General features: G+C 40.0%; 2 protein-coding genes and 1 long non-coding RNA gene across 5 annotated transcripts in view; 1 reads left to right on the forward strand and 2 right to left on the reverse strand.

The window, feature by feature from the left end:
* The window catches only part of LOC134224243 (arginine/serine-rich coiled-coil protein 2), a 125,848-nt gene extending 116,340 nt beyond the window's left edge, over positions 1-9,508 (reverse strand). Inside the window, exon 1 of one of the 3 annotated variants that reach the window (XM_062703569.1) lies at positions 9,374-9,508. In XM_062703569.1, coding sequence (XP_062559553.1) covers positions 9,374-9,445 — 72 coding nt within the window. In that variant the 5' untranslated portion in view covers positions 9,446-9,508. The remainder of the gene's footprint in view (positions 1-9,373) is intronic. The other 2 variants (XM_062703567.1, XM_062703568.1) reach the window with 2 other exon arrangements.
* A 4,050-nt stretch (positions 9,509-13,558) lies between these two features.
* LOC134221025 (uncharacterized) lies at positions 13,559-14,538 on the reverse strand. The gene is made up of 4 exons (XR_009982170.1): positions 14,377-14,538; positions 14,202-14,303; positions 13,848-14,088; positions 13,559-13,695 (listed from the first exon to the last, which is right to left on the reverse strand). It is a non-coding gene; the product is annotated as an uncharacterized LOC134221025 (long non-coding RNA).
* Positions 14,539-17,705: 3,167 nt separating this feature from the next.
* LOC134222065 (protein gustavus-like) lies at positions 17,706-22,042 on the forward strand. The gene is made up of 4 exons (XM_062701217.1): positions 17,706-17,745; positions 18,679-18,692; positions 19,059-19,957; positions 21,098-22,042. The coding sequence occupies exons 1-4, from the start codon at positions 17,706-17,708 to the stop codon at positions 21,261-21,263; spliced, it is 1,119 nt and encodes a 372-aa protein (XP_062557201.1). The 3' UTR covers positions 21,264-22,042.
* Positions 22,043-24,872: the final 2,830 nt, after the last annotated feature.

Genomic DNA, 24,872 nt, shown 5'->3' on the forward strand with positions numbered 1-24,872 from the left:
CCTTTAACGGAGCCTATGGGGTACCTGGGCACCCTCCACAGTAATTGTCCCTTACCGCGTCATGCTGGGCTCTGGCGTGGTGGACCTCTTTTCCGAGCAACTCGTGGGACCAAAATGGAAAACCAAGTCAATTCTTCAATTAGTGGTAGTAGTGTAGGCGACAACCCCTTCGCAAGAGGTGGGTTGTTCAGGTCTCCGCCTAGGAGGCCAGAGGCAATAGTCGGCAGCTCAGTGCGCAGCGCCAGCGTGGGTCACTCAACCTTCCTCTCGGCTAGAAAAACGCCGGTAGGGGTTATTGACGGCCCATGGCTTGTGGAGGCGATGAACCGCAAACGCGATGGGCTTTCGGCCTTCGAGGTGGCGACGGAACAGCTGGACGCCATCATCGACTTTGCGTCATCGAAGCAAAATATCAGCAAGGACCTCAAGAGAAGCTTGCAGAAACTTCGAAAGTCGATGCTGGACGCCAAGCTGGAAAGGGCGGTCGGGACGGCCAAGTGTATACCCGTGAAATCGGTGGAGTCGAGGTCTACCCAGACTGAGGTCCAAGGATTCGTGGACTCGGGCAAGGTCGAATCGACCGAAGGCGTGCCAGCGAAGACGGTGGTGCCAAAGTCTACCCAGACTGAGGCTCAAGTATTTGCGGGTACGTCGGGGGTGACTGTTCCAACGGAGCAGACACAAAAACGGGGGAGACAGTCTCCAGGGGATGAGCTTCTGGGGCCGCTCCAAAACGCGGAAGTTACTACTCCGAACAAGGGTAGTGGGGCTGGGAAGCTGAACCCCGGCCAGGTACCTCCAAAACCGGGGGAGGAAGGACCTCAGGAAAGACGGTGGCAAGGGGTTACGGCAGGCTAAAAGTTCTCAGCCGCACCAGACCAGGGAAATAGAGGGGGATGACGCCTCCTGGACCCTGGTCAAGAACAAGAGGAAACCGAAGACGTCAAGGGCCGAAAAGAAGGCCCAGGCAGATGAGGGTAGCAAGAAGTCTAGGGTAGGCGCCAATCACTCCAGGGGCGATGCCCTAGTCATCACGGCGGACGAGGCTAAGTACTCGGACGTCTTGAAGGCGATAAGGAGTAACGTCAAGCTTGGTGAACTCGGCGCCGACGTACGTCGAATAAGACGTACCCGGATGGGCGAGATGATCCTCGAGCTGAAGCGGGCGTCTTGCTAAAGGGCGCCGCCTACAATAAGTTGGCGGAGGAAGTCTTAGGCGAGACGGTCAAGGTGAGGCACTCACGACGGAGGTGAATCTGGGGTTAAAGACCTGGACGAGATCACCGAAGTCGAAGAGCTCGTCACGGCACTGCGGCGACAGTGTGAAGTGGAGACGCCCACCGCAGCCGTTCGACTACGGAAAGGTCCGGCAGGGACGCAGGTAGCATTGGTTCGGCTATCTGCAGCGGACGCCTCCAAGGTAGTCAAGTTAGGGAGCGTCAAATTGGGATGGTCGGTATGCCCTGTGCGCATATACGAGCAACCCGAAGGTTGCTTCAAGTGCCTGGAACCGGGGCACAAGCAATGGGACTCCAAAGGCCCTGACAGAAGCCGGCTCTGCCGACGCTGCGGATTAGAGGGGACATAAGGCACAATGCTGCACGAACCCTCCCAATTGTTTGATTTGTTCCAGCAAAGCTGTGAACAGCAAGCACCCGTAGAAGTTCGATGTGCCCGGTGTTTAAACGTGCTGCAAAATCAAAATTCAGGTAACGCAGCTGGCTTGGTCGGCCTCGTCCGAGTGTTTGGTGTGCGCAGGTTTAGAGGAAACGGCGGAACACGTGTTGTTCGTGTGCCCACGTTTTCGCGCAATGCGTGACCACATGCTTGCCACATGTGGTCTGGACACTACCCCGGACAACCTAGTTCGGAGGATGTGTAAAGATGAAGTTGGCTGGAACGCCGTTTTATTGGCTATCGCCCAAAACGTCTCGGAGCTATATAGAAGGTGGCGCGTGGACTCAAGGATGGCTAGTTCAGGCGCAAATAAGAGGTGGTCCAAGGGATCGGAGTCGGCTTCATGGGTCATACCGGTGGTCATGCTCTGTGGTCGAACTCGATCCTTTTTTACAGAACAAGTGGCTGCGCGAAGAACAACATGGTATCGGCGCTTTCGCGGCGTTGGTCAACCGGGCGGGTTCCGAGCCCGAGGACGGAAAGGGGTCCTCGTCAAGGCTGGGACAGCACGTTAACTTTCACCTACTCAGTGACTGAGTAAATTGTATTGCTCTCTCTTTCTATCCCACAGAAATTTTACTCAATTTCCGTCAAAAGCAGGACAACTCAAAACTATGAGTAATCCTGCTTTTGACGGAAATTGAATAAAATTTCCGTGGGAAGAAGAGAGACGGCAATACAATTTTACTCAGTCACTGAGTAGGTGAAAGTTAGCGTGAGGCGTAAGCACCGCGTCGGCAAGTCCCTCTGTGTGCTGGCGAATAGGCCCTATCGCAGAAAGGTCAATTTGGGGTGCACGCGGCATCATCATTCTTGATACCAGTCGTGCAGAGGGAAGCAGGCGCGAAGTCGACCCTGCCCACCTTCCGAGGACATAGGGCGTGGTAAGGCCACCTGGAAAGCCGGCAACGCGCTGGCACGATACCATGGTGTTCTTCTAAAAAAGCGAGTTACGATGTTCGGTGCTGCAAGGATACGCAGCTAACCTCGAGGGTGCGTTGTGCACTGGCCCCCCTTTGAAGCATTACTTTCTGGTTGTACCGAAGGGACTATGGAAGCAGCGGCAATGGAAACGGTTTAGCGGGTCGGTAATGTAGTCCTGCCTCCCTCGGTGATCCCTAACCCCGCACTTCCTGGTCAACCCAGGATGTCTGTTGATCAGATTCCCCCTCCATTGTTTAGGAAGAAAAAAAAAACACAAACAGACATCACCTCAATTCGTTGAGCTGAGTCGATTGGTATATAACACTATGGATCTCCGAGTCTTCTACCAAAAGTTTGTTTGTTGAGTGATCATATAGCCTTTACGTATATGTACTTAGTATTCGAGAAAGGCAAAAAAATCCAACATTAGATAAAAACCAATTGATAGCTTACTGTTTACCGAAATTCTTGAAAATCTGTTATTTGCGTATACATTTTATCTCTAGAAAATTGGATTTGGCGTGTTTGGCGCAGAAGGGTATTGACATTTTGCCTTTCTTGTACAACAAAGTTTTATCGAAAAGCTATATTATCACTCCAAAAACGAACTTTTGATAGGAGGCCCGGAGACCCCTAGTGTTATATACCAATCGACTCAACTCGACTCTTACTAATTGATGTCTAATAACTCTGTATCTTAATATGTAATGTGTGTGTGTGAGTATGTGTGTATATGTGTACAAATTTTATAGACACACTTTTTGCAACTTTGCATTGTCCGAATTACTTGCAACAGGTTTCATTCGACGGGGAATCCTGTTCCATTGTTTGCTATTGAAGATCAAACTATGGGATCAGTAGTTTTGGACAAAATACTATATTTTATGTCCAATTCACGCTAAAAAGTACTCAATTATATTTTTAGTATTTTTTGCACGAGAAAGGCATCAATACCGCTACAGTGACCTGCATAATAAAAAGCCCATTTGCCGTTTTTCATACAAAATGGTCAACTTTGGAGATCTAGATCTCGATTGCGTGTGAACCAATTTCGCTGAAAGTTTGACCAGAGCTCAGATATAACTTGAATTTTACCACCTAAAGGCCCAAACGTAATACAACGGAACGGACGGAAAATTTGACAGAAAATATATGGGCTAACTGTCAAATTTTCCGTTTCCGTCGCCGTTCCGTTGTATTGCGTTTGGGGCTTAAGTTTCGACCATATTGATTCATAGGGTTAAAAATTATCGCGCTAATATTGCGCTGTTCACACTAAAACGAACAACACAGTTTGAAAGTGTGACGGTTCCAAACTGTGATCAAAAGTGTGACGGAGTCGATTACAATGGATTTTGACATCGATAAATGTCAGACGAAAGTAGACGGTGTGAGAACTATAGATAGTAGAATCTATAAATGAGCGAAAGCATGGCTGAGTCGATTTTGTTGCTCGTGCACACGCGCATATGACGTCACAGCCCTTAACGTTTCCATTGAAATCGTGACGTCATGCTCGTTTGGAGACACGTTTGACAGTTCGTTTGGAGACAGAGGATTTATCTTCGCTCATCTATATATTCCACTATCTATAGTGAGAACTAGAAATACTAGAATAAGAGATCGGCGAAGACGCCATCTTGTTTCCAATTGAACCGTCAAAAGCGGTTTCAATTCGACTTGTTTACTTTTTGCTTCCATAAGCAAGCAAAAAGTTCAAGTGCTGACAGTGTTATTTTCACGATTTCATGCATTTTCATACGTTGCCATTTCTACAGTTTTTCTACAGCCGGTCTCTGGTTATAGGGTTGCTAGTGAGAACCATGTGCTTTTGTTTTGAACATTTTCTTCTGACACTTTCGCATTTTGCAACTTCTTGCATTTTCTCCTTCTAAATAATAGCCAAGGTTGCCAGTTGTGCAGTTTTCATAAATATTTCCTTCACAAAATAATATTTTTTAGAGGTATTCAAGAAAAAGAATTCGGCAACTGTGCACACACAATTGGGCTTATTCTACGAGTGGAGTGACGTGAGATTGCTCGAATGACGTGAGAAGAGTCGTATAGCCCCATTTGAATAACATGGTCACCTCACGTGAGAATTGTTAAAATCGACTCACCTCACGTCACTCGACTCGTAGAATAAGCCCAAATACAAAAGTGTGATTATCGAAGTGCATCGATAATCCATGTTTTCAAAACAAACTGTAATACCAAAACGATTTTTTTTTTTGGCAAAAAGAATTGATTTTATAATATCTTAGAAAACTACAACTTTTAGTGTACAAGTATATTCCGCAAACTTTTGTATTGTCAAAATACGCCTTTTGATGAATAAGTCATCAGTTTACAATCTATAGAATTCAAGATATTTAAAAATAATTTTTGCCAAAAATTCATTTGAGTATTACCGCAATATTTTTTGCCCCATGAATTAATATGGTCGAAACTTAGGTGTGGTAAAATTCAAGTTATATCTGAGCTCTGGTCAAATTTTCAGCAAAATTGGTTCACACGCAATCAAGATCTAGAGCTCCAAAGTTGACCATTTTGTATGAAAAACGGCGAGTGGGCTTTTTATTATGCCGGTCACTGTATGTGGTTTAATCGGGGTTTTATATTATACTCGTAAGAGCACCTCCACGGGAGTCCCCATCTGGGTCCCTATCGCTATTTCCGGGCCCTTTATAGAGACTCACTTTTACACCGGAGGTATCTAAACAGGAATGTAAAATAAGAACGCAACTTAAAATTTGCCGCGAGTTTCCAAATTTAGCGCCCCATACTGGGTTGCTAAATTTCCATACAGGGTTGTTATTTTGTGAAACGTCACTTTGGTATTGATAAAAAAATGCCGAAAATCTGTTTTTCTTTCGCAGAACAATTCCGACGTAAATTAAATAACAAGGGAATTATTCAGTTTTTTGCATTTAGTGCCCCAGAAGAAATTACAGTAAAATATCATGCTATAGACGAATCCAAGTAAAAATAAGAAGAAGACACACGACGGTGTTAACTTTGACAGATCCTACTGCACAGCATAGGAAGATCGTTTTAAAATGCTTGTAATAAATTCTAGACAAAATGTAATTAAAATCTGATTGAAGCATGATACGGAAAAAGTTCTGAACTGTATGATAGATACATTTTTGGAAAATATTCCAAAAATTGAGATAAGCTTCCGAATATGTAATTCAGAACTTTTTCCGAACCCTACATTATTTTTTTTTTTTAATCTTTATTTAGGTGTTTTTTTAATTCTAGATTAAGTTCAACACCGGATGGAAAGAAGCTTGAGGAGCCCCCTTCGCGGTCCAACCAAGGGTACCGCCACGATGCCTATTTGTGTCTGATGAAAACCCTACATTAATCAGATTTTAATTACAATTTGTCTAGAATTTATTATAAGCATTTTAAAATGATCTTCCTATGCTGTGCTGTAGGATCTGTCAAAGTTAACACCGTCGTGTGTCTTCTTCTTATTTTTACTTGGATTCGTCTATAATGAGGATCGATGCGCAATGGCACTCGCTAGAACCCGAAACTTTCATGAGTTTTCGTGAAAGAAAATTCTGTTTTTATTTTGAAAGTTATTCCAAGGAGGAGGTCTTCCAGAAATCCTCAATCCCTTCAAGTAGTTCCTCCAGAAAATCGTCATCGGTGACATGAACTCTGTCGCTCTGATAGGAAGAGAGGAAATGTATAGACCAGTCATCGGACCGGATAGTCTGCATACCGTATCGAACGACAACGGCCAACAATGCATAAATTTTGCAGCCTCTCGCGGAATGGTAGGGCGAAAAGGGCGATAAGCTGGATTGTAGCAACTACCGCGCAATCACATTGCTGAACGCCGCACCTAGGGGTATTTTTGCAATCTAGCCGGAATAAATTATGTTATCTCTCAAACTTCTATATTTCACCTTATTTTATGATACTGTGATGATAGTTTAGCTGAAATATCAGTTTTCTTTTTTTCACTTTTTGACCCATGTGCTTTACCCTTTAAAACCCTGAAAAACATTGATAATTTCAATTAATTCGTTCTCGTCATCGCTTCTACCGAAATCGGTTCAACTATGTGTGTTTGCAAGAGAAACATAAAGCTAAAAGATGGTGTCATGGAAATTGCTCTATGACTCTTCCTCTTTTCATAGGGATGTTGAATGTATGATATAGGTCACTAATGCCTTAAATACAGTACCAAACCAAAAACATCCGCTTTCAAAATGGCGCAAGATTTTTCTTCGGGATCCTAATATATAGACATTAATGCGTCCTCTCTATACTGAAATATTACCGAGTATCATCGAAAAGGTGTTTTATGCTTATTGAAAATATGAGGAGCATTAACTAGTTTTAGCTCGAAAATGGACTTCGAATTAGTTTTTTGTATTTCTGTTCAAATTCATTTATTCTTGTCAAAAACACGTTTACATGATACTATTTTGCCAACTTTTTCATGGAATGTACTGATCTGTGGATTACTGTGACAAATATTTGACCACAATAAAACATACCGAACGTAATCAAATTCAACAGAGAAAACCGGTAATTTCCTCAATGAAAAACCTCTAACTTTCTAGAAGTGTAGTGGTAAAACTTTAAATGTAAATAGAAAGCCTCGTACTAGGAGTGGCTCGTCTACTATTCAGAGAAGTTTGAAACATATTTAGACTGCTCTAGGACAATTTTGAAAATTTAACTTTATTCCGGCTAGAATGACGAAATACCCCTATGTGCGCCGCCTACAAGGTACTCTCCCAAATTTCATGCCGCCGACTAACACACATTGCAAGAGTTCGTGGAGCAGTACCAGGCGGGATTTATGGGTAAACGCTCTATCACAGACCAGGTGTTTGCCGTACGTCAGGTATTGCAGAAATGCCGCGAATACAACGTGCCCACATATCATCTATTAATCGACTATAAAGCCACATATGATACAATCGATCGGGACCTGCTATGGCTATGGCAGCTTATGCACGAAAACGGATTTCCGGATAAACTGATACCTGATACGGTTGACAGGGCAAGTGAATTTATGCAAAACACCCAGCAAGTACCGTGACCTGCCCTAATTCCGCGCATCGCCTAATACCGTGGTTTTCATCAAAAATTAGAACCTGGCTATCATGGACATCGTATTATTTGGTGAAATGTTCAAACATATTATGTATGAACATTTCACCAAATAATGTGATGTCCATGATATCCAGGTTCTGATTTAGGCGATGCGCGAAATTAGGGCAGGTCACGGTAATTGCCTAGAATAATTTTTATTATCGGCGTTATGCATCATCCCCTCCTGAAGCATTGTTAACGTTTTGGAAAAAGTCTCAAAATTACACGGCAGCCAACAATTACCAAATGAAATTTGTTTGAAGGCGCAAAATGAGGGCTAGAACAAAAGATGTTTTAGTTACCAGATAAAGATTGTCGCTTCGGTTCCCTTTGCTCTGCTGTCCGCAACTAATGACACACTGGTGGTACAAGTACCATGGTACAAGAATCTTGAAATGAGTACTATACCAATTATTGTCTTTATTAAAGTTAGTCTTGGGATAACTTTCTTGTTCGTTTGTACCATGGTACAAGAACCACAGATGTGTCCTTAGTAGTACCTGTCAAATCGTATGTATTTTTCCTTCATTGACATTTAGATCCCTATCCTCGCCAGCAAAGATGTTCCGGACAGCGACAATCTTTATCTGATAACTGAAATATCTTTTGCTAGAACATGTAGGTATTTAAAATTAAATGAAATGAAATTCGGCTATTCACGTAGTTAACTCAGCAGTGACGACAAATCAAATAGGACTGATATGCGAGTACTGGCAGCTCTTGATTAATAGAAGAACTAATCCGGGCCCTCCTTAGCCGTGCGGCAAGACGCGCGGCTACACAGCAAGACCATGCTGAGGGTGGCTGGGTTCGATTCCCGGTGCCGGTCTAGGCAGTTTTCGGATTGAAATTGTCTCGACTTCCCTGGGCATAAAAGTATCATCGTGTTAGCCTCATGATATACGAATGCAAAAATGGTAACTTGGCTTAGAAACCTCGCAGTTAATAACTGTGGAAGTGCTTAATGAACACTAAGCTGCGAGGCGGCGGTCCCAGTGTGGGGATGTAATGCCAATAAGAAGAAGAAGAATCCGGTCAAATCGTTATTCCCCAATGAATTATTGACAGTGGCTGATCCGCTTCCCCATCTATGCGCTATTGTAAATGGGCAAATAGCCAGCATGAGTTAACCGCCAGAAATTTGTATGGCGAAAGACATCTAACGCGGGTTTTCTCTAAATTAGGAACTTTTCATAAAAAAACTATTTGGTACCGGTTATGACGGATGGTGTCCGCTACTACGCCTACCAAATATTTTTTCGATTTGGTTGCTTAATTTTGAGAAATCGAACCTTAGATGTCTTTCGCCATACAGATTTCAGAAAGTTAACTCCCAGTGTGCCGCTGTAAGCACGCTCAAAGCAGGCGATTCATTCATATTAATATACAAAAGCTCGATGGATAACATTTAAAAATCCCGTGCAATTTTGCCCCGCTAAACTATTGATTTGGATGACATCACAGTCGTTTACTTTCTTCCATTTACGGATAAATATACACAAGCCCAACCCTTCCGCTTCAATGGAAGGAGAAAAACAAGTGGACTTGTTTCGGGAAAATTAGAACTTCTACCAGGAAACCGATCGAAGGAAAATGAACCTGGTTATTTAATAACACTAAAGAACGTTAAGGATTTTTTAATTCTTACCAATTTCTGAGGAAAATTCTGCTGATCGTCCAACTCGTCGTCACTGTTGTAGTTCTGCAGTAGAGAGTCCATCTTGAAATATGTAAATGACAAAGAAAATCAAAAAATTCAAATCTCTTCTTTCATTCCCTTCATTTGTCTTTCTCAAGCCATGCACGCTCATTTGGAAAACCTCGTAAACTCATTAAAGGGTAAATTTTTACCCATTTTGGTGAATAAGTGAACACTCAGAAATAATTGAATTCATTTGGGACTTTATTCAGGATGTGAACCATATTCCACTGATTCGTTTAACTTTTAGTTAAAATTTGATAGTTCGCCGTGGTTAAAAATAACCCTGCTCCGAAGCATGGTTAGATTTGACAGTTCAATAGTTAAACTTTGTTCGCGAGAAAATTGGCGCCAAATCCATTTCCTTCCGAATAACTATCAATCTGTCAAAACTCAAATGGGTCGGCTCCGGAGTAAAATTTTAACCACGATGGGAAAATAATACTAAAGACACACTGGTGGTACAAGGACCGTGGTATACCACGGTTATATACCCTAGTACATATTGTACCATGGTTTTCCACGTTGTACCAGCATGGTACAAGGCGACACACCTGTGGTACAACTTGTACCATGGTACGAATACCATCAGTGTGTCATTAGTATAACCATCGAAGTGTCAAATGTTAACTTAAAAGTTAAACGAATCGGTGGAATGGTTCACAGTCTTAGGATCTGTCTCAATTGGAGAATTAAACTGAAATTAAACTTAATAGTGACATTTCCATAATTATCGAATAACCCTGCTCGCAGAGCAACATTAATTTTGACAGATATCGAATCATTTTGCATCTATGTCGTATTGGAATTGCTGGGTAGCACCAGCCATTCTTTTGATTGGGTTATTTGCTAATTTTTTGTCACTTTTAAGTTTAATTCTCCAAATGAGACAGCCCTAAGGGTCTGTCTCATTTGAAAAATTAAACTTAAAAGTGACAGTTCGAGAATTAGAAAATCACCCGGCCATAAGAACGGCTGGTACTATCCAGCAATTCCAATACGACATCGATCTTGGCATCGATGCAAAATGGTTTGATATCTTTCAAAAGTAATCTTGCTCTGCGAGCAGGGTTAAATGACAGTTCAATAATTTCCAAATAACCCTGCTCGCAGAGCAAGATTACTTTTGACAGCCCGAATAAAAAATACAGTAGAATAACAATACAATTTATTGTAACACTACTATTTATAACATTAAGTTGGCAATAGATTATATTGTAAATAAAACCATAGAAATACATTAGAATGAATTGTTATGAACCATTTACTCAAATGTAAATGAAGTTTTCGCAATAGAATGTACGGGTTGTTAAGTATCGTAACTATACAAAATTTGAGATTTTTCCATACATTTTTTTCGCCACACAATAGAGTGTATGGCTTGACCTCATATCATTGTTACATGTTCCACTTACCTCACACTATTTAATGTTTGAAATGCCACCTCATATGAATATAAAACAATGTAACATACATTGATTAAAAACAATTTTTTCAGCTTGTTTCACTATGAAACTTTTAATTTCGACAACTGAAAACAACAAATCTCGATGGAAGCAGTTTGCACGCACATCAATGTTGGGATAACATAACACTTATTTTCCATCAATTGTGATACAGTACATAGATATACCTATATGGTATGATTGTGTGCGTGATATCGATTTGAAAGTCACACCACAATTATATTCAACAGTGATTGGACAATATACCATAACATCATCATTCCAGTGACTGTTCGATTATATTTTGTTATCATTCATTAACTGAAAATGTTTCCAAATGAACAATACAGAAATATGCATAAACTTTAGGCCATATTCTAACTCTTAGTGGGAATATTGGTTTATATTTATACAATGAGCAATCGAAGTTAAATAACTTTAAATGAAAAATAGCATAAATGGTTATTATTTGATACAAATGTTATATATTGTTACAACAGTATGGGAAGCTATTTTTATTATGCGAAATCAAATAAGAAAACAAAATCCTCGGTCCGAAAAGTTTCTATCTACATATTATTACGTTTGTATTTAATTTATACAGATTTATACTATATGAATTCAGGTTTAATGTATTTTAACACATCGCATTAAAATTCGGACGTTTTCCAATCGAGGTAAGTAGGTGAACAATGGGCTAATCCGTACACAGAGAAAAAAAAGTTGGGATTCCAACATTTTCTAGTTTTATTTTGAAAGTTAGGAAAATTTGGTAAATCTGAATGCTGAAATGTTTAATTTAAAAGTAAAATTTTGATTTGATGTTTTCTTTCTCAGTGTAAAATTGTTGTTTTTACAGTGAGAGCACTCAAAATAAACTTATGAAACTATTAATCTTTATTTTACATTTCGTTGTTCTGGCAACACAGACAATATAAAATAATGTAACTGGCAGCTCTCGAAGTTCTATCAAAACTAAAACTTGAAAACAAAAGAAGAGATTTTTAGTAAATTGCGATCTATTGGCATTGATTGGCAAGTAAGTTCTAATTTGCATGTGTTTTTATTAAAATAAAACAATTTTCGATATAATTATCATGGACAATCATGTTTTTTTCAGACGGCACCAAGACTAAACGGATCTGAGAAAGCTTCCGCAAACACCCAATAATCATGTGCTGTAACAGCCGCCGAGGAGAGATGACGCAAGGCAAGCGAATTAGAGGCATTTCCTGCAGGAAGTTCATTTGGCAGTGAAAACTCCAAGTGGACTGCCCAATGTCATCTATGCGATTGCAAAGCGAATCACGTACTTTTCGACGAAGGTTTGGACGTTGACCTCGAGGTAGACCCTACGACCACCCATACCCGGTTCGGATCTGCTGTTCAAAGTAATAGATTCCTGGGAGAATTTTGTTGACTAATCAAAAACAGCGAAACACTGAGCCGCGATCACGGCCATCCAGTGCGCTATCCAAGGCGCTATCTTTGTAGAAAATAAAGAAATATAAATAAATATTGTAAAAAAATGTTTGCGTTTGATTTAAATTGAATGTGCCCAATAATTGTTGTTCTGAAAGTATCACAGTTAACTTTAATGCAAAAACATACATTTAGTTTTAAGAGGAAAATGTTATTCTGAAATGTAAAAACATATTTAGTTTTGAGAAGAAAATGTTATTTTGAAAAGTTGGCTCTTGTCAAAGTTCTCTTCGAAGTGACATTTTTGCAATTGTAGATTTAACAATCTTATACTTTCTACTGAAAATCACTAACTAATTTTCTTAATTTTACCAACGTTTCTTTTAATTTTACCAACGATTTTTTTTTGTGTGTATTCATGTCTGATGCTTATTTATCCTCTATAGGAAGGGTTGCATGGTCGTATGTTCCAATGCAAGATGGGAAACACTACAGTGCTTGCCAGCCCTATACTATACCCGCAGGACAGATAAATATCGGATACAAACGACAACGGAGAAACTCGGTCAGCAGTACAGGGGAGCAGTTCCACTCATGTCGAATTAGTAATAATTTCCAGCAGAAACAAAGAAGATCCTTTAGGTAGTTAACCAAAGCAGCAATAAAAATCATCCAGTCACGGAACGAACAAAATCCGGAGATGAATCCGAATTACCAACAGCCCGTCTACGGAGCTATCCGATTTCGTTATATGGGCCATGGATGAAGTACAGATAGCTAAGTACACCACTATTCCGCTCGGAGCATTGAATGATTTCGCAACCGTACCACACCCTGATTGTGGTTTACATGCATGCCTTCATGTTCGCCACCTGCATCCTGCCTAGAGATGTCGTAAAATCCCGATTAATCGATTAGTTACACAGAAAGAAAAACCATTAATGAAATTAAAAAAACCATTGGTTAAAATAAAAAGTTGCGTTGGTTCTTTTTCGTAGAGAGTTGCGTATGTTTAAAATGAAAGTACAACAATTTTCACGCCAACGATGGTTCAAAAGTGACATGCCACATGCCACATTAAAAGTTCGAACTTTCAAAACAAAACTGTACAACTGTCAGATCCATAAATGATCACACTGTTGAAAACAAAGTGGAATATTTTCATTTAGAAAGTGGATTTCATTTTGCTTCAAAAGGAACCTCCCACCCCTCACCAACCAGTCTTTTTTCATTACATTAACTCAACCATTGCAAATGTTTACCTAATTTATCCTTTTTATTTCATAATTTCAATCTACTTCTTTCTTAATTTAGGAGCTCTTAAAACTCGCCCAAAGCGATCATCTTCACTCGTCAGGATGCGTTTCGTGGCATGTAGAAACTGCGAATATAGTTGCCATTTATCTGTAGGAAAAGAAATATCACATAAGAACCATGTCTTGCGCCGATTTCCACCAGAAAAAGAAGCGCCAAATTTCTTTCTAATTCGGAGTTCGGCGCTGCTTGTACTAGGAACTTTTCGTGTTACCGTGTTTTGTTTAAAAATTATGACTTACCTGCCGGTGAGATAGCCCAGCCGCACCCAGCAATGACAATACAATCACGTTGGCTAGGCATTTTTATGCAACGGAGTTTCTCCGTCCCACTGCGATTTAGTGCGCTTATCGTATCCGGTTTAGCGTCATTTAAACATAATTTTGAATCCGTCTACCATGGCCTGTTGGATTTGATTTCCCAGAAATCTTCGAATCTCCTAATCCGATGAAATCGAGTTGCTCCACTTTGCACGTCAGTAATCTGAAAATGAAAAACAAGGGAAACTATTTATTTTCGTGAAAATTTATGCAAAATCTATGGCATCGCAACATCGTAATTGGCCAATAGCGAAAATAATCTGTAAAGTCAATTACCAGCAAGAGTTCCAGTGGAAGCACCATCTTTGCACATTTGTTTGATGTTCCAGGTTTGGCAAAGCTGGAGCATATCGATGGCGTATTTCGAGTTATACAAAGCTAAATGAAATGATGGATAATTGTAGGAAATGAGATTATTCGTTGTAAATAATATTTAAGAGCACAAACTTACGATCAATAGCAGGATCAATGTGATTAGTTGCGAAAAAACCGCGGTCCGCGGAGTAAAAGAAATTTTGTTTTTGTTTCTCACCGTGCGCAAGAGAAGAAAGATGAAAATAATTCAAATCCACTCTTTCTGTCATACGGCAAAAATATTTTGTTGTTTCGTTGTTGATGTGACACTTTTACAGTTTTGCCTTTCTCGTACAACAAAGTTGTACCAGAAAGGCTTTCATTCCTCCCAAAACGTACTTTTTATAGAGCGCTTGTAGACCCATAGTATTATATACCATTCGATTCAGCTCGACAAACTGAGCAAATGTCTGTCTGTCCGTGTGTGTGTCCGTGTGTGTGTGTGTGCGTATGTGTGTGCACATTGAAACATTAGCCAATTTTCTAGTACTAAACCTGAATCGATTTTGCTACAGCAAGTTGCATTCGATGGGGAATGTTTTCTTCTTGTTCACTATTGAGTTTCATAATGATGGCGCTTCTCAAAAAATAGTAAATATTCAAAGAGTTATGAGACATCATTATTTCGTAACAAATAAGCTATCGATTTTCTAGGTTATGTTCTCCCAAGACACAATTTATTCGAAACCGGCACACTGACAGCATAGAATACACAGCTTACACGGAAGAAAAAACTTCACAAAGAAACATAGAAACCCATTAATGAGTTAAAAAGTACCTATTTTAAGATTTCATGTATACACCTGGGTGCTGCGGATAGAGCCGCTTTTCTGCGCTCAAGCGAGTAGAGGGATATTTTGAAATCACTCCCATAAACAAAATTATTTTGCAGTTACTTGGCTGTCAAACATTTCCCGCTTTTCGAATTTCTCTTTCCACGCTGCTCGAGGGCGCACAAATGCGTTAGACTCTACATGACTTTATGATTGTTTACATACATTCATGCTTTAACCAAATGCTGAATCTCGTGGAATTTCGTAAAGAGTGCTTTTAGTTGCATTCCTACTAATTATCCACCGAAATATAATGTGAGAATATTTGTTACAAAGAATACAAAACTCAAACAAAGTTTATTTTCTTTTTTTCCCCAAATAATAACAATACTTCTCAATATTAGATCAGAAACGAACATAACCACAATCTTCAATGTTTGGCTCCGGCACAATAGAAAATTTTGGCTTCAGTTTGACAACCAAATCGATTCTATTCGCACCACCCAGGTATACACTGAAAATTCTCGTTTATTTTTTCAAAATGACCTACCCGGTTAAAATCGTTTACTCATTAATGGGTACTTTTTCTCTGCTATCTCTTTCTCTCTGCAGAAAAATTCACCCATTTTGGAAGAATAAGTGGATTTACTCATTTAAATGAGTAGATCCACTTATTCTCCCAAAATGGGTAATTTTTTCAGCAGAGAGACAGAGATAGCAAAGAAAAAGTACCCATTAATGAGTAAACGTGTTTCTCCGTGTAGGAAACATATTTTCATGAATGAATTTGAATAGCGCAATCAGCAGAAAAACATGAAAGCTTTTGATTGCAGTACTCAAATTAATTCATGAATAAAAGGTGACATATGTTCTTTTAAAAGTTAAGCGTCATTTCTGCCATTTCTTTCCCTATGGGCCGATGTGAGCAGTGAGAAGTGAAAAGTGAGACGTGAGAAGTGCGAAGTGAGGAGTGAAAAGTAAGAAGTAAGAAATGAAAATGAGAAATGAAAATCACCAGATGATCCGAAATGAAAACAAAAATGTTTTTCCAAATTTAATCTAGACTATCCTCTGAAAAGAGCTGAAATTTTTTTGCTAATATTTTCAAATGGATGTAATAGAAAAACGAAGCATCCCACAAAAAATTGTTGTATGGGTGACCATCGCAAAATCAGTCAAACTTTCTAGTGAAAATATCGGAAACAATCCAAATTGAGCCCTACACTGAAAAAAATCAGTTTAAAAATTTTAAAGTCGATTTGCGAAAAAACGCCCTTTTTAATTTAAATGAAATTTTGTCTCAAGATAGGTGATTATGTTCCCTACCAACCGTCCATACATCGCAAGCTGGGCACTCTTAAGGAAAAAAAGTTTTTCTAGCAAAAACTTTTTCTTGTCGGAATTATTTTCAGTGTATTTTCATCTGAAATTAAACCAATGAAAGCCATCGTTATAGAACCCCAAGCAAATCTATTTTTATGATACATTGTCTAATTTAGTCACTAAATATAGTTTGTTTTTAATTAAGAGTAATATTAAGAAGGGGTTTATATCTTCAAAAAAATATTATATTCCATTATTAGCTTCTTTAGTTGCGACCAGTTACGACCAAAACATTGTACTCTGCCTGACTGTACAGGAATACTTAATATGAGTATATTATGTATACATATGTTAAATCCACCCTTAAAGACACTTAAAAATCGATTCCCTCAAGAAAAAGTTTCTGTTAGAAAATTTTTTTTCCCTTCAAAGTGCCCAGCTTGCGATGTATGGACGGTTGGTAGGGAACATAATCACCTATCTTGAGACAAAATTTCGTCCAAATCGAAAAGGGTGTTTTTTTTTGCAAATCGACTTTTAATTTTTTAAATCGATTTTTTTAGTGTAGGGTTCAATTTAGAGTTTTTCAAAAAGTTTTATTAGAAAGTTTGACTGATTTTGCGATAGTCACCCATACAACACTTTTTTGTAGGAAGGGTCGTTTTTCGATTATATCCATTTGAAAAAATCAGTAAAAACAAGTTTGACCCTTTTCAAAAGATAGTCTGAATCAAATTTGAATAAACTAAGTATGCACTTTTCTTTTAACTGCACTTCTTAAATATTGACCAATAAATTTACAAAAAGTCAACTTAAACAATCAGAACACTTGCAAGTTCCCAAAAAGTTCTATTTTGGCTTTACGCATTTTATTACATTTCCCGCATAACTTTTCAAAAGGACCTAAGTTAATTTTTTTTCATGAATTCTCGCTTAACTTTTCAAAAGGACGTAAGTAACATTTTTTTTCATGAATTAATTTGAATACTGCAATCAATATTGTGATTATTATAGCATTTTGCTCATTCACCTCTGCCTCGCTTAGTTGTGCGCCGCTAAGGTATTGTGTCATATTATGGTACTTTACTCAATTTAAGTGTAGAATATTACATCACAAATTAAACATAATTGCACTACTAATATCCACTTAAACAATATCCCGAACGCAACACAGGCGAAAGAAAAGCAAAAAACTACTAAACCTCGAACAATTTCACTTAAAAATATCTTTTCGTAAAGGGACGACAATATGCTACATACCTTACAAGCGAATGTGGAAAAGCTTACCGAAAGCTCACATCTATTTGACATTGGTTTATTTACTTTTTGCATGGCGCACAACTCGGCACATGGGACCCGGCGCTTAACTGGTGAGCCAGTATGCTAATTTTAGAAAAGAATCGCAATAGCTTTCATGTTGTTCTGTTGATTGCAGTACTCAAATTAATTCATGAAAAAAATGTTACTTAGGTCCTTTTGATAAATTATGCGAGATCTATAGTACAGCAGAAAGTCCATTGCTGATAAACGTTCATTTCGAACAATACACCGCAGATTGCTGGGTAATTTTTTGACATATACTCTGTCTCGCTCAAACCAACAGCGAATAATCTAGCGACTACTTTAACGAACTATTTAAGGAACAGCTACTTTAACCGACCGTGTCCATTTAGCAAGTACGGTGTTGAACATAATCTGGAGATTAAAATAACACTTAATAAAGTTTAAAAAAACGAACAGTGGGTAATGTCTGTGACATAACCGCTAAGTGGACGTAGGACTTGACTTGACCATGCCTTTAAGATACATAATATGTCCAAATTTCTCACATCAACTATTTTGGATAAATAATCGGCGTTGCATACCATTCGTTGGCAAAATCTTCTCATCAAACCGACACAGAAATCAAATCTACCTCGAACAAGAATCATCAAAAACAATTCAGGAAGTATCTGTCCGGTCACGGAATATTAGCCTCGACAGTGGCAACCTTCCCACTGAAGGACTTCCTGAAATAAGCCACAAGTTGGCCCAGCAGGGGATGTAGGGCCAGGAACTAATAACCGGGACATCGGAGTCCCGAAGAACCGATTTAAAATTCATGCAACCCAGATGAGCTGACGAGACCAGCACCGCCAGAGGCGCTAGTGTATTTTACTCAAATTATGGTAAATTTATTTGAAAGTGTTTGCTGTGAGTTTTGACAGATTCCTCACGTCACGTTTTATTTACGTTTTCTGTCCAAAGCTGTCCAATTGTTTTTGTAATTTGTAATTTGTAATTTTGTAATTTTATTCATTCAGTGTTACGTGATCCGGTAGGTACAGACCTTATTTTTGTTTTGTGGTTTAAAGTAAAAACTGCAATCCATACGGCCATCTTAAGCAAGTATATCAACCTTTCTCAATCTGCCTGATTTGCGCCAGGCTGTTCAATGTTAATTCTGTGGCTTCAAAGCTAAAACTAATTCAATTTCCGTAAACAAGGGCTACGCTTACTGACTCCTAATTGGGACCCAATATCAACCTGTGTTAATTTGCCTGACGATCTGCGATAGGATGGCAATATTTAAATTAGATCGCTAAAATTCCTACAAAGTTTTTTGTCATTATTTATTACTTCCACGCTAACAAAAATCACTAACAGCATTTCTGTTTTGTTCTCCTTGCAGATACAAATGTAGCCGGGTCCGGTGCTAAGGTCAAGCGATCGCCGCCATCCACAGAGTTTATCGCCATCCACCTCAACGTTACTGCCCCGCGTAGTCCTGAACCGCATCGATCCCCATGAGTTTGAGCGCATTCGAGTTTCGTACAAGGTTGCCATCCGAAGCACCCGCTGCAGTCGTACTAATAGCGGGGCTCACCCTGGCATGAACATGGGCAAAAAGATCAGTGGAGGTGTCAAAACGGTCAGCAGCCGTGACCAACCATCGCCCTTTATCCCGAAGATCCCGCGCGAACTGGCGGCGCACTTCCAGCGTCCGGCCCGACTTGATCTCCTGCTCGATATGCCACCGGCCGCTCGCGAAACGCCGATCAAATACTCCTGGAACTCGGAGGACCGCTCGCTCAATGTGTTTGTGAAGGAGGACGACAAGATGACATTCCACCGGCACCCGGTGGCACAGAGCACAGACTGCATACGGGGCAAGGTGGGCTTCACCAAGGGACTGCACGTGTGGGAAGTGTTCTGGTCGACGCGGCAGCGAGGTACACATGCTGTGATCGGTGTTGCCACATCCGAGGCACCACTCCACTCCGTAGGTTATCAAAGTCTGGTCTGTTCGAACGACCACAGTTGGGGCTGGGACTTGGGGCGCAATATGCTGTACCACAATTCAAAAACCTGCACCGGCGTCACGTACCCAGCGATACTTAAGCCAGACGAGACCTTCCTAGTGCAGGACAAATTCCTAGTAGCGTTAGACATGGACGAGGGAACGCTCAGTTTCATCGTCGACGGTCAGTATCTGGGGGTGGCATTCCGGGGGCTCAAAGGACGAAAGCTCTACCTACCCGATCGTGTCCGCAGTCTGGGGGCACTGCGAAATCACCATGAAGTACATCGGTGGCCTCGATCGTAAGTATCCATTCCCTTTTTATTCAATTGCCGTTGGAAATTTAAAACGACTACTCAAAAGTTTGACATTCGATTCGAGTGGCGCCATTAGCAGGCTGGCGTCAAACCCAAACAACCAACGCGATCCGGCGGAGCGCAGCAGTTTTTCCATTTGTTTTTTTTTATTGAGAGCCGGACTGAACCTTAGCCTTCGCGTCATCCAAGGTTAAGCTTTTGTGGGTAATTGATTTTGCCGAAATCGATCAAAACCAAAAACAATCGATACCTTTATGAGCATGTTTACAATCACTTTTTTGCTGCTTTAACGAAAGGGTTTTATTTTTGGGTGGTCAAGCAACTATCCTTTTTGGGCGTCGGATAACTTTCTGATTTTTGTTTTTATTTTGAGTTGACCGATCGCAATATAAACAAATAGGTGGAATCGGTGGAATAGTTAGGTGGCGTCGTCGGTTGGAATGGTTTGCACGAACGAGTTGTAATCCTTCCGCGGTGGGTAATGACGGATTTGGGAAAGTGATGCGGATATTTTGGTGAACGGTAACCATTACTATTGTAATGCATCAATGTCAGCTAAATATATCCTAAATTCTGGTAAAAGTCCTTCAGAAACCGAGTTTTGAAAGTTGTTTTCCGTAACTATAGTTATGATTGGATAGCTTTTCGAATAGTTGGAAAATTTAAATGCGACTTTGAGATTCTTAACGTTTGGAGTGAAAATAAAAAAAAAACAGAATCGAATCCAAATGCATACCATATCAGCTCATAATTAAATAAAATCGGTATAAGGCTCGTGCCTTGTGGATAAGGCGGAACCAAACCAACCAATTTGGATCAAGAATCCTCGGTTGATGTTTTTGCTTTTCTCTTCCAACAACGTTGTACCGAAAAGCAATCATTCCACTCAAAAATCAAACTTTTTATAAAAGGCTCGGAGACCCATAATGTTATAAACCAATCGCCGAGCTGAACAAATGTCTCTCTGAACGTGTGTGCATGCGAAAACCGAAATACATTTGCTATCTTTCCATACAGTAATTCTTATCCTGTTTTCTCGCAACAAGTTGCAGTCAAAAACCCTAAACTATTGACTATTAAACTACATCCATAACCCATCTGACATACACTTTATTCTTTTTGCAGCTTTATCGTCTTCCTGCAATCCACCATAGATGAATTCAGCTCTAATCTGATAAATCAGTCGTGCAACCAATCCATTTACGAAGTGGAGGCAATCCGACATTTTGAATGCAATCATCGTTGCAGTGGTTCAACACATCAGAGATTTAAAAGCCCTTATAAGCTATGAGATTGGAGACGCGTTCCTTTTGTACAGGCCATTTTGCTATTATTTTCTTTTGCCTTCAAGTTGTGAAGGCATGTACCGGCGGATGAGATCAGTACAGCCGGATAGGAAGATGACCCGATACGGTCTATCAAAAGGATTGGTACAAACAAATGCTGGAACAAATCCAGTCTAGGGCTCTATTGCAGCATCGGAACAAGCCACAAGTATGCGGATGCGGCCAAGGCAAGTCTCGTCATCAGTGAACTGACCTTACACGAGACCCGCAGTAAGCTGAGCAGAAGGGCACGGCTAGCCAAGTAGTAGACATCTGCAAACAGGGTGCAAAACGGGTTCGACATGATAAACCGCCTTGAGATTGTTCGCCAAGATGACAACTTTAAGCCACTGGTGCCCTCCGAGTCCGACCACCGCTGCCCTAGTTTGAACGGTTCGAATTGGTGGTGCCAGTGTCATTGCTCTTCTTAATTTCGAAGGCTCACCACCGCCTCACCAACCAAAGCCTACATCGCTCTTCAACCAAGGCCCATAACAGCTCGATGCTGTCTTAGCAGTTTAATGAGCCCAATCTATGAACCTATCGCCATACCCGTTATTACCAGTCCAATTAAACTGGACGAATCCGGCACACCGTCCCTACAAGTAGCCTGGTCGAACATTTCAAGTGGATAGACACTGTTTGTGTCATGTTCTACAACCGCAAAAATTGAAATAGAAATCTTAATAGAAAATGTTTAAGGTGCTTATACAACAAAGACACAAATCGGCCATCTTGGAAACCACGTGCTTTTTCTAGTGATTTTTTCAGAGCACGAATTGAAAGAACCACAATGCCCATGGGGATGAAACATCCGTAATTCGTTTGCTTACTCATGCTTAACAATCGACTTTAATTTCAGCATTGTACGAAAATTATTACGCTAGGTTTGAACTTTTGATAATAGGAGTAGAAAACCGTGTGGTGAATTTGAAATTCACCACATGGCTTGATTGTATAATCACCTTAAGGGCTTTTGACTGGAGTTCTTACGTGAAAGCATTGCATATGGAACTTTTAAGTATCCGAAGAAAAATTATGTTCTTGAGAATGCCAGAATTCTTGCCCGAATCCCATAAAAAACCTAGATGGAATTCCTACTGGATTCTTTTTGTATTTCTACTATATAGGGGAGGACGGGGGAAAGAAGAGCAGGCTAATTCCGAAACCTGGGAAAGTGGCCACTTGTTGATCAATTCCAAAACCTGTCTTGCGACGTATCAAACTTCATGATTTTGCAAAATTAGTCCATAGAAATGTGTTCTGAGGGAATTTGGTTCATATGGTCACATTCCGGAACGCCATGGAATGTCGATTCCCGGGGGGAAGTGACCACTTCATGATCAATACTAAAACCTGGATTGCGACGTATCAAACTTTATGATTTTGTATTTGGGTATTTGGTCATTCTGTTCACATTACGGGGCGCTCTGGAATGCTGGTTTCCTGAAGGAAGTAGTCACTTTTTGTTCAATTCCGGAACCTGTCTTGCGACGTATCACACTTCTAGATTTTGTAAATCAAGTCCATAGGAATGTGTTCCGAGGGAATTTGGTTCATATGGTCACATTCCGGAACACCCTGGAATGCTACTTCCCTGGGGGGAGTGGCCACTTTTTGATCATTACTGAAACCTGGCTTGCGACGTATCAAACTTCATGATTTTGTAAATCAAGTCCATGGGAATTTGTTCTGAGACTATTTGGTCATTCTGGTCACATTCCGGAATGCTGGTTCCCTGGGGGAAGTGACCACTTTTTGATCAATATTGAAATCTGGCTTGCGACGTATCAAACTTTATGATTTTGCAAAACAAGTCAATAGGAATTTGTTCTGAGGGTATTTGGTCCATCTGGTCATATTCCGGGGCGCCCTGGAAAGTTGTTTCCCTGGGGAAGTGGCCGCTTTTTTATCAATTCCGAAACCTGTCTTGCGACATATCAAACTCCATGATTTTGCTTCTGAGAGTATTTGTTTCATCTGGTCACATTCCATATTCTTGTTTACGTACGAATCGCATTGGTTAATTGATAGCTTGCTTGAATGGTTGAAGGATTGGTTGCTTGATAGGATGGTTGTTCAATAGGATGGCTGCCTAATTTAGTTTATTGGTAGCTTGCTTGAATGGTTCATTAATTGTTTTGTTGGTTGCTTGAATGGTTTTTTGTTGGTTGCTTGATTGATTGGTTGGTTGCTTGATTGGTTTGTTTGATTGGTAGCATGGTTGGATGGTTAGTTGCTTGATTGGTAGGTTGTTTGATTAGTTTGTTGCTTCATTGGTTGGTTGATAGGCTTGTGGATTGGTAGGTTGCTTGATTGGCCGATTAGTTGATTTTTTTTAAATCTATATTAAAGTGTTTTTTAATCTTCGATTAGTTGATTGGTAGCTTGCTTGAATGGATGAATAATTGGGTGGTTGGTTGCTTGATTTGTTAGTTGGTTGAATGAATGGTTGATTGGTAGCTCGCTGAATGCCTAATTGGTTTATTGGTTGGTTAGTTAATTGATAGTTTGCCTAAATGGTTGATTGGTTGCTTGATTGGTTGGTCGGCTGGTTAGTTGATTAGTTGTTTTTTTTTGTTTGGATAATTTGTTGATTAGTTGGATGTTTGATTTGTTAGTTGGTTCAGTGCTTGGTTGCTTGCTGGGTTGATAAGTTGATTGGTAGCTTGCTTGAATGGTTGGTTGGATGATTGGTTAGTTGCTTGATTGGTAAATTGGTTAATGGTTGCTTCATTGATTGGAAGTGGGTTAGAATGATTTTTTAGTTGATTACTTGATTTGTTTGTTGTTTGGTTGATTAGTTGCTTGATTGGATAATTGGTTACTTGATTGATTGGTTGGATGGTTGGAAGCTTACTTGAATGGTTGAATTATTGGCTGGTTCCTTGCTTGAGTGGTTGATTACTTGATTGGTTAGTTGCTTGATAGGTTGGTTCCCTAATTGGTTTATTGGTTGGTTAGTTTATTGGTATCTTGCTTAAATGTTTGATTTCTTGATTGGTTGATTGATTGGTTTGTGGCTCTATTGATTAATTGGATGCTTAATTAATTGCTTGATTGATTGGAAGTGGGCTTGAATGATTGTTTGCTTGATTGGTTAGTTGCCTAATTGGTTTATTGGTTGGTTAGTTGCTTGATTGGTTAATTGGTTGCTTTTTTTTTAGATCTTTATTATTATTTATTGGTTGCTTGATTTATTGGTTGATTGGTAGCTTGCTTGAATGGTTGGTTGGTTGTTTGATTGATTTGGTTGATTGTTGCTTGATAGGATGGTTGTTGGTAGCTTGCTTGAATGGTTTTTTTGTTGGTTGCTTGAAAGTTTGATTGGATTGCTTGATTGATTGGTTTATTGTTTGATTGGTAGCATGGTTAAATGTTAGTTGCTTGATTGGTATGTTGTTTGATTAGTTTGTTGCTTCATTGGTTGGCTGATAGGCTTGTGGATTGGTAGGTTGCTTGATTGGCCGATTAGTTGATTGGTAGCTTGCTTGAATGGGTGAATAATTGGGTGGTTGGTTGCTTGATTTGTAAGTTGGTTCAATGGTGGATTCAGGCAGCAGGGACTATGTCTA

Source organism: Armigeres subalbatus, chromosome 3 (genome assembly GCF_024139115.2).
Source record: "Armigeres subalbatus isolate Guangzhou_Male chromosome 3, GZ_Asu_2, whole genome shotgun sequence".
NCBI lineage: Eukaryota > Metazoa > Arthropoda > Insecta > Diptera > Culicidae > Armigeres > Armigeres subalbatus.

What these genes read in the sequence shown, in the direction of transcription:
- LOC134222065 (XM_062701217.1), top strand. Translation starts at nt 17,706, where the DNA reads ATGGCGCACAACTCGGCACATGGGACCCGGCGCTTAACTG. An exon ending in GTACATCGGTGGCCTCGATC is followed by an intron (nt 19,958 to 21,097) that starts GTAAGTATCCAT and finishes TTCTTTTTGCAG; the next exon opens with CTTTATCGTCTTCCTGCAAT.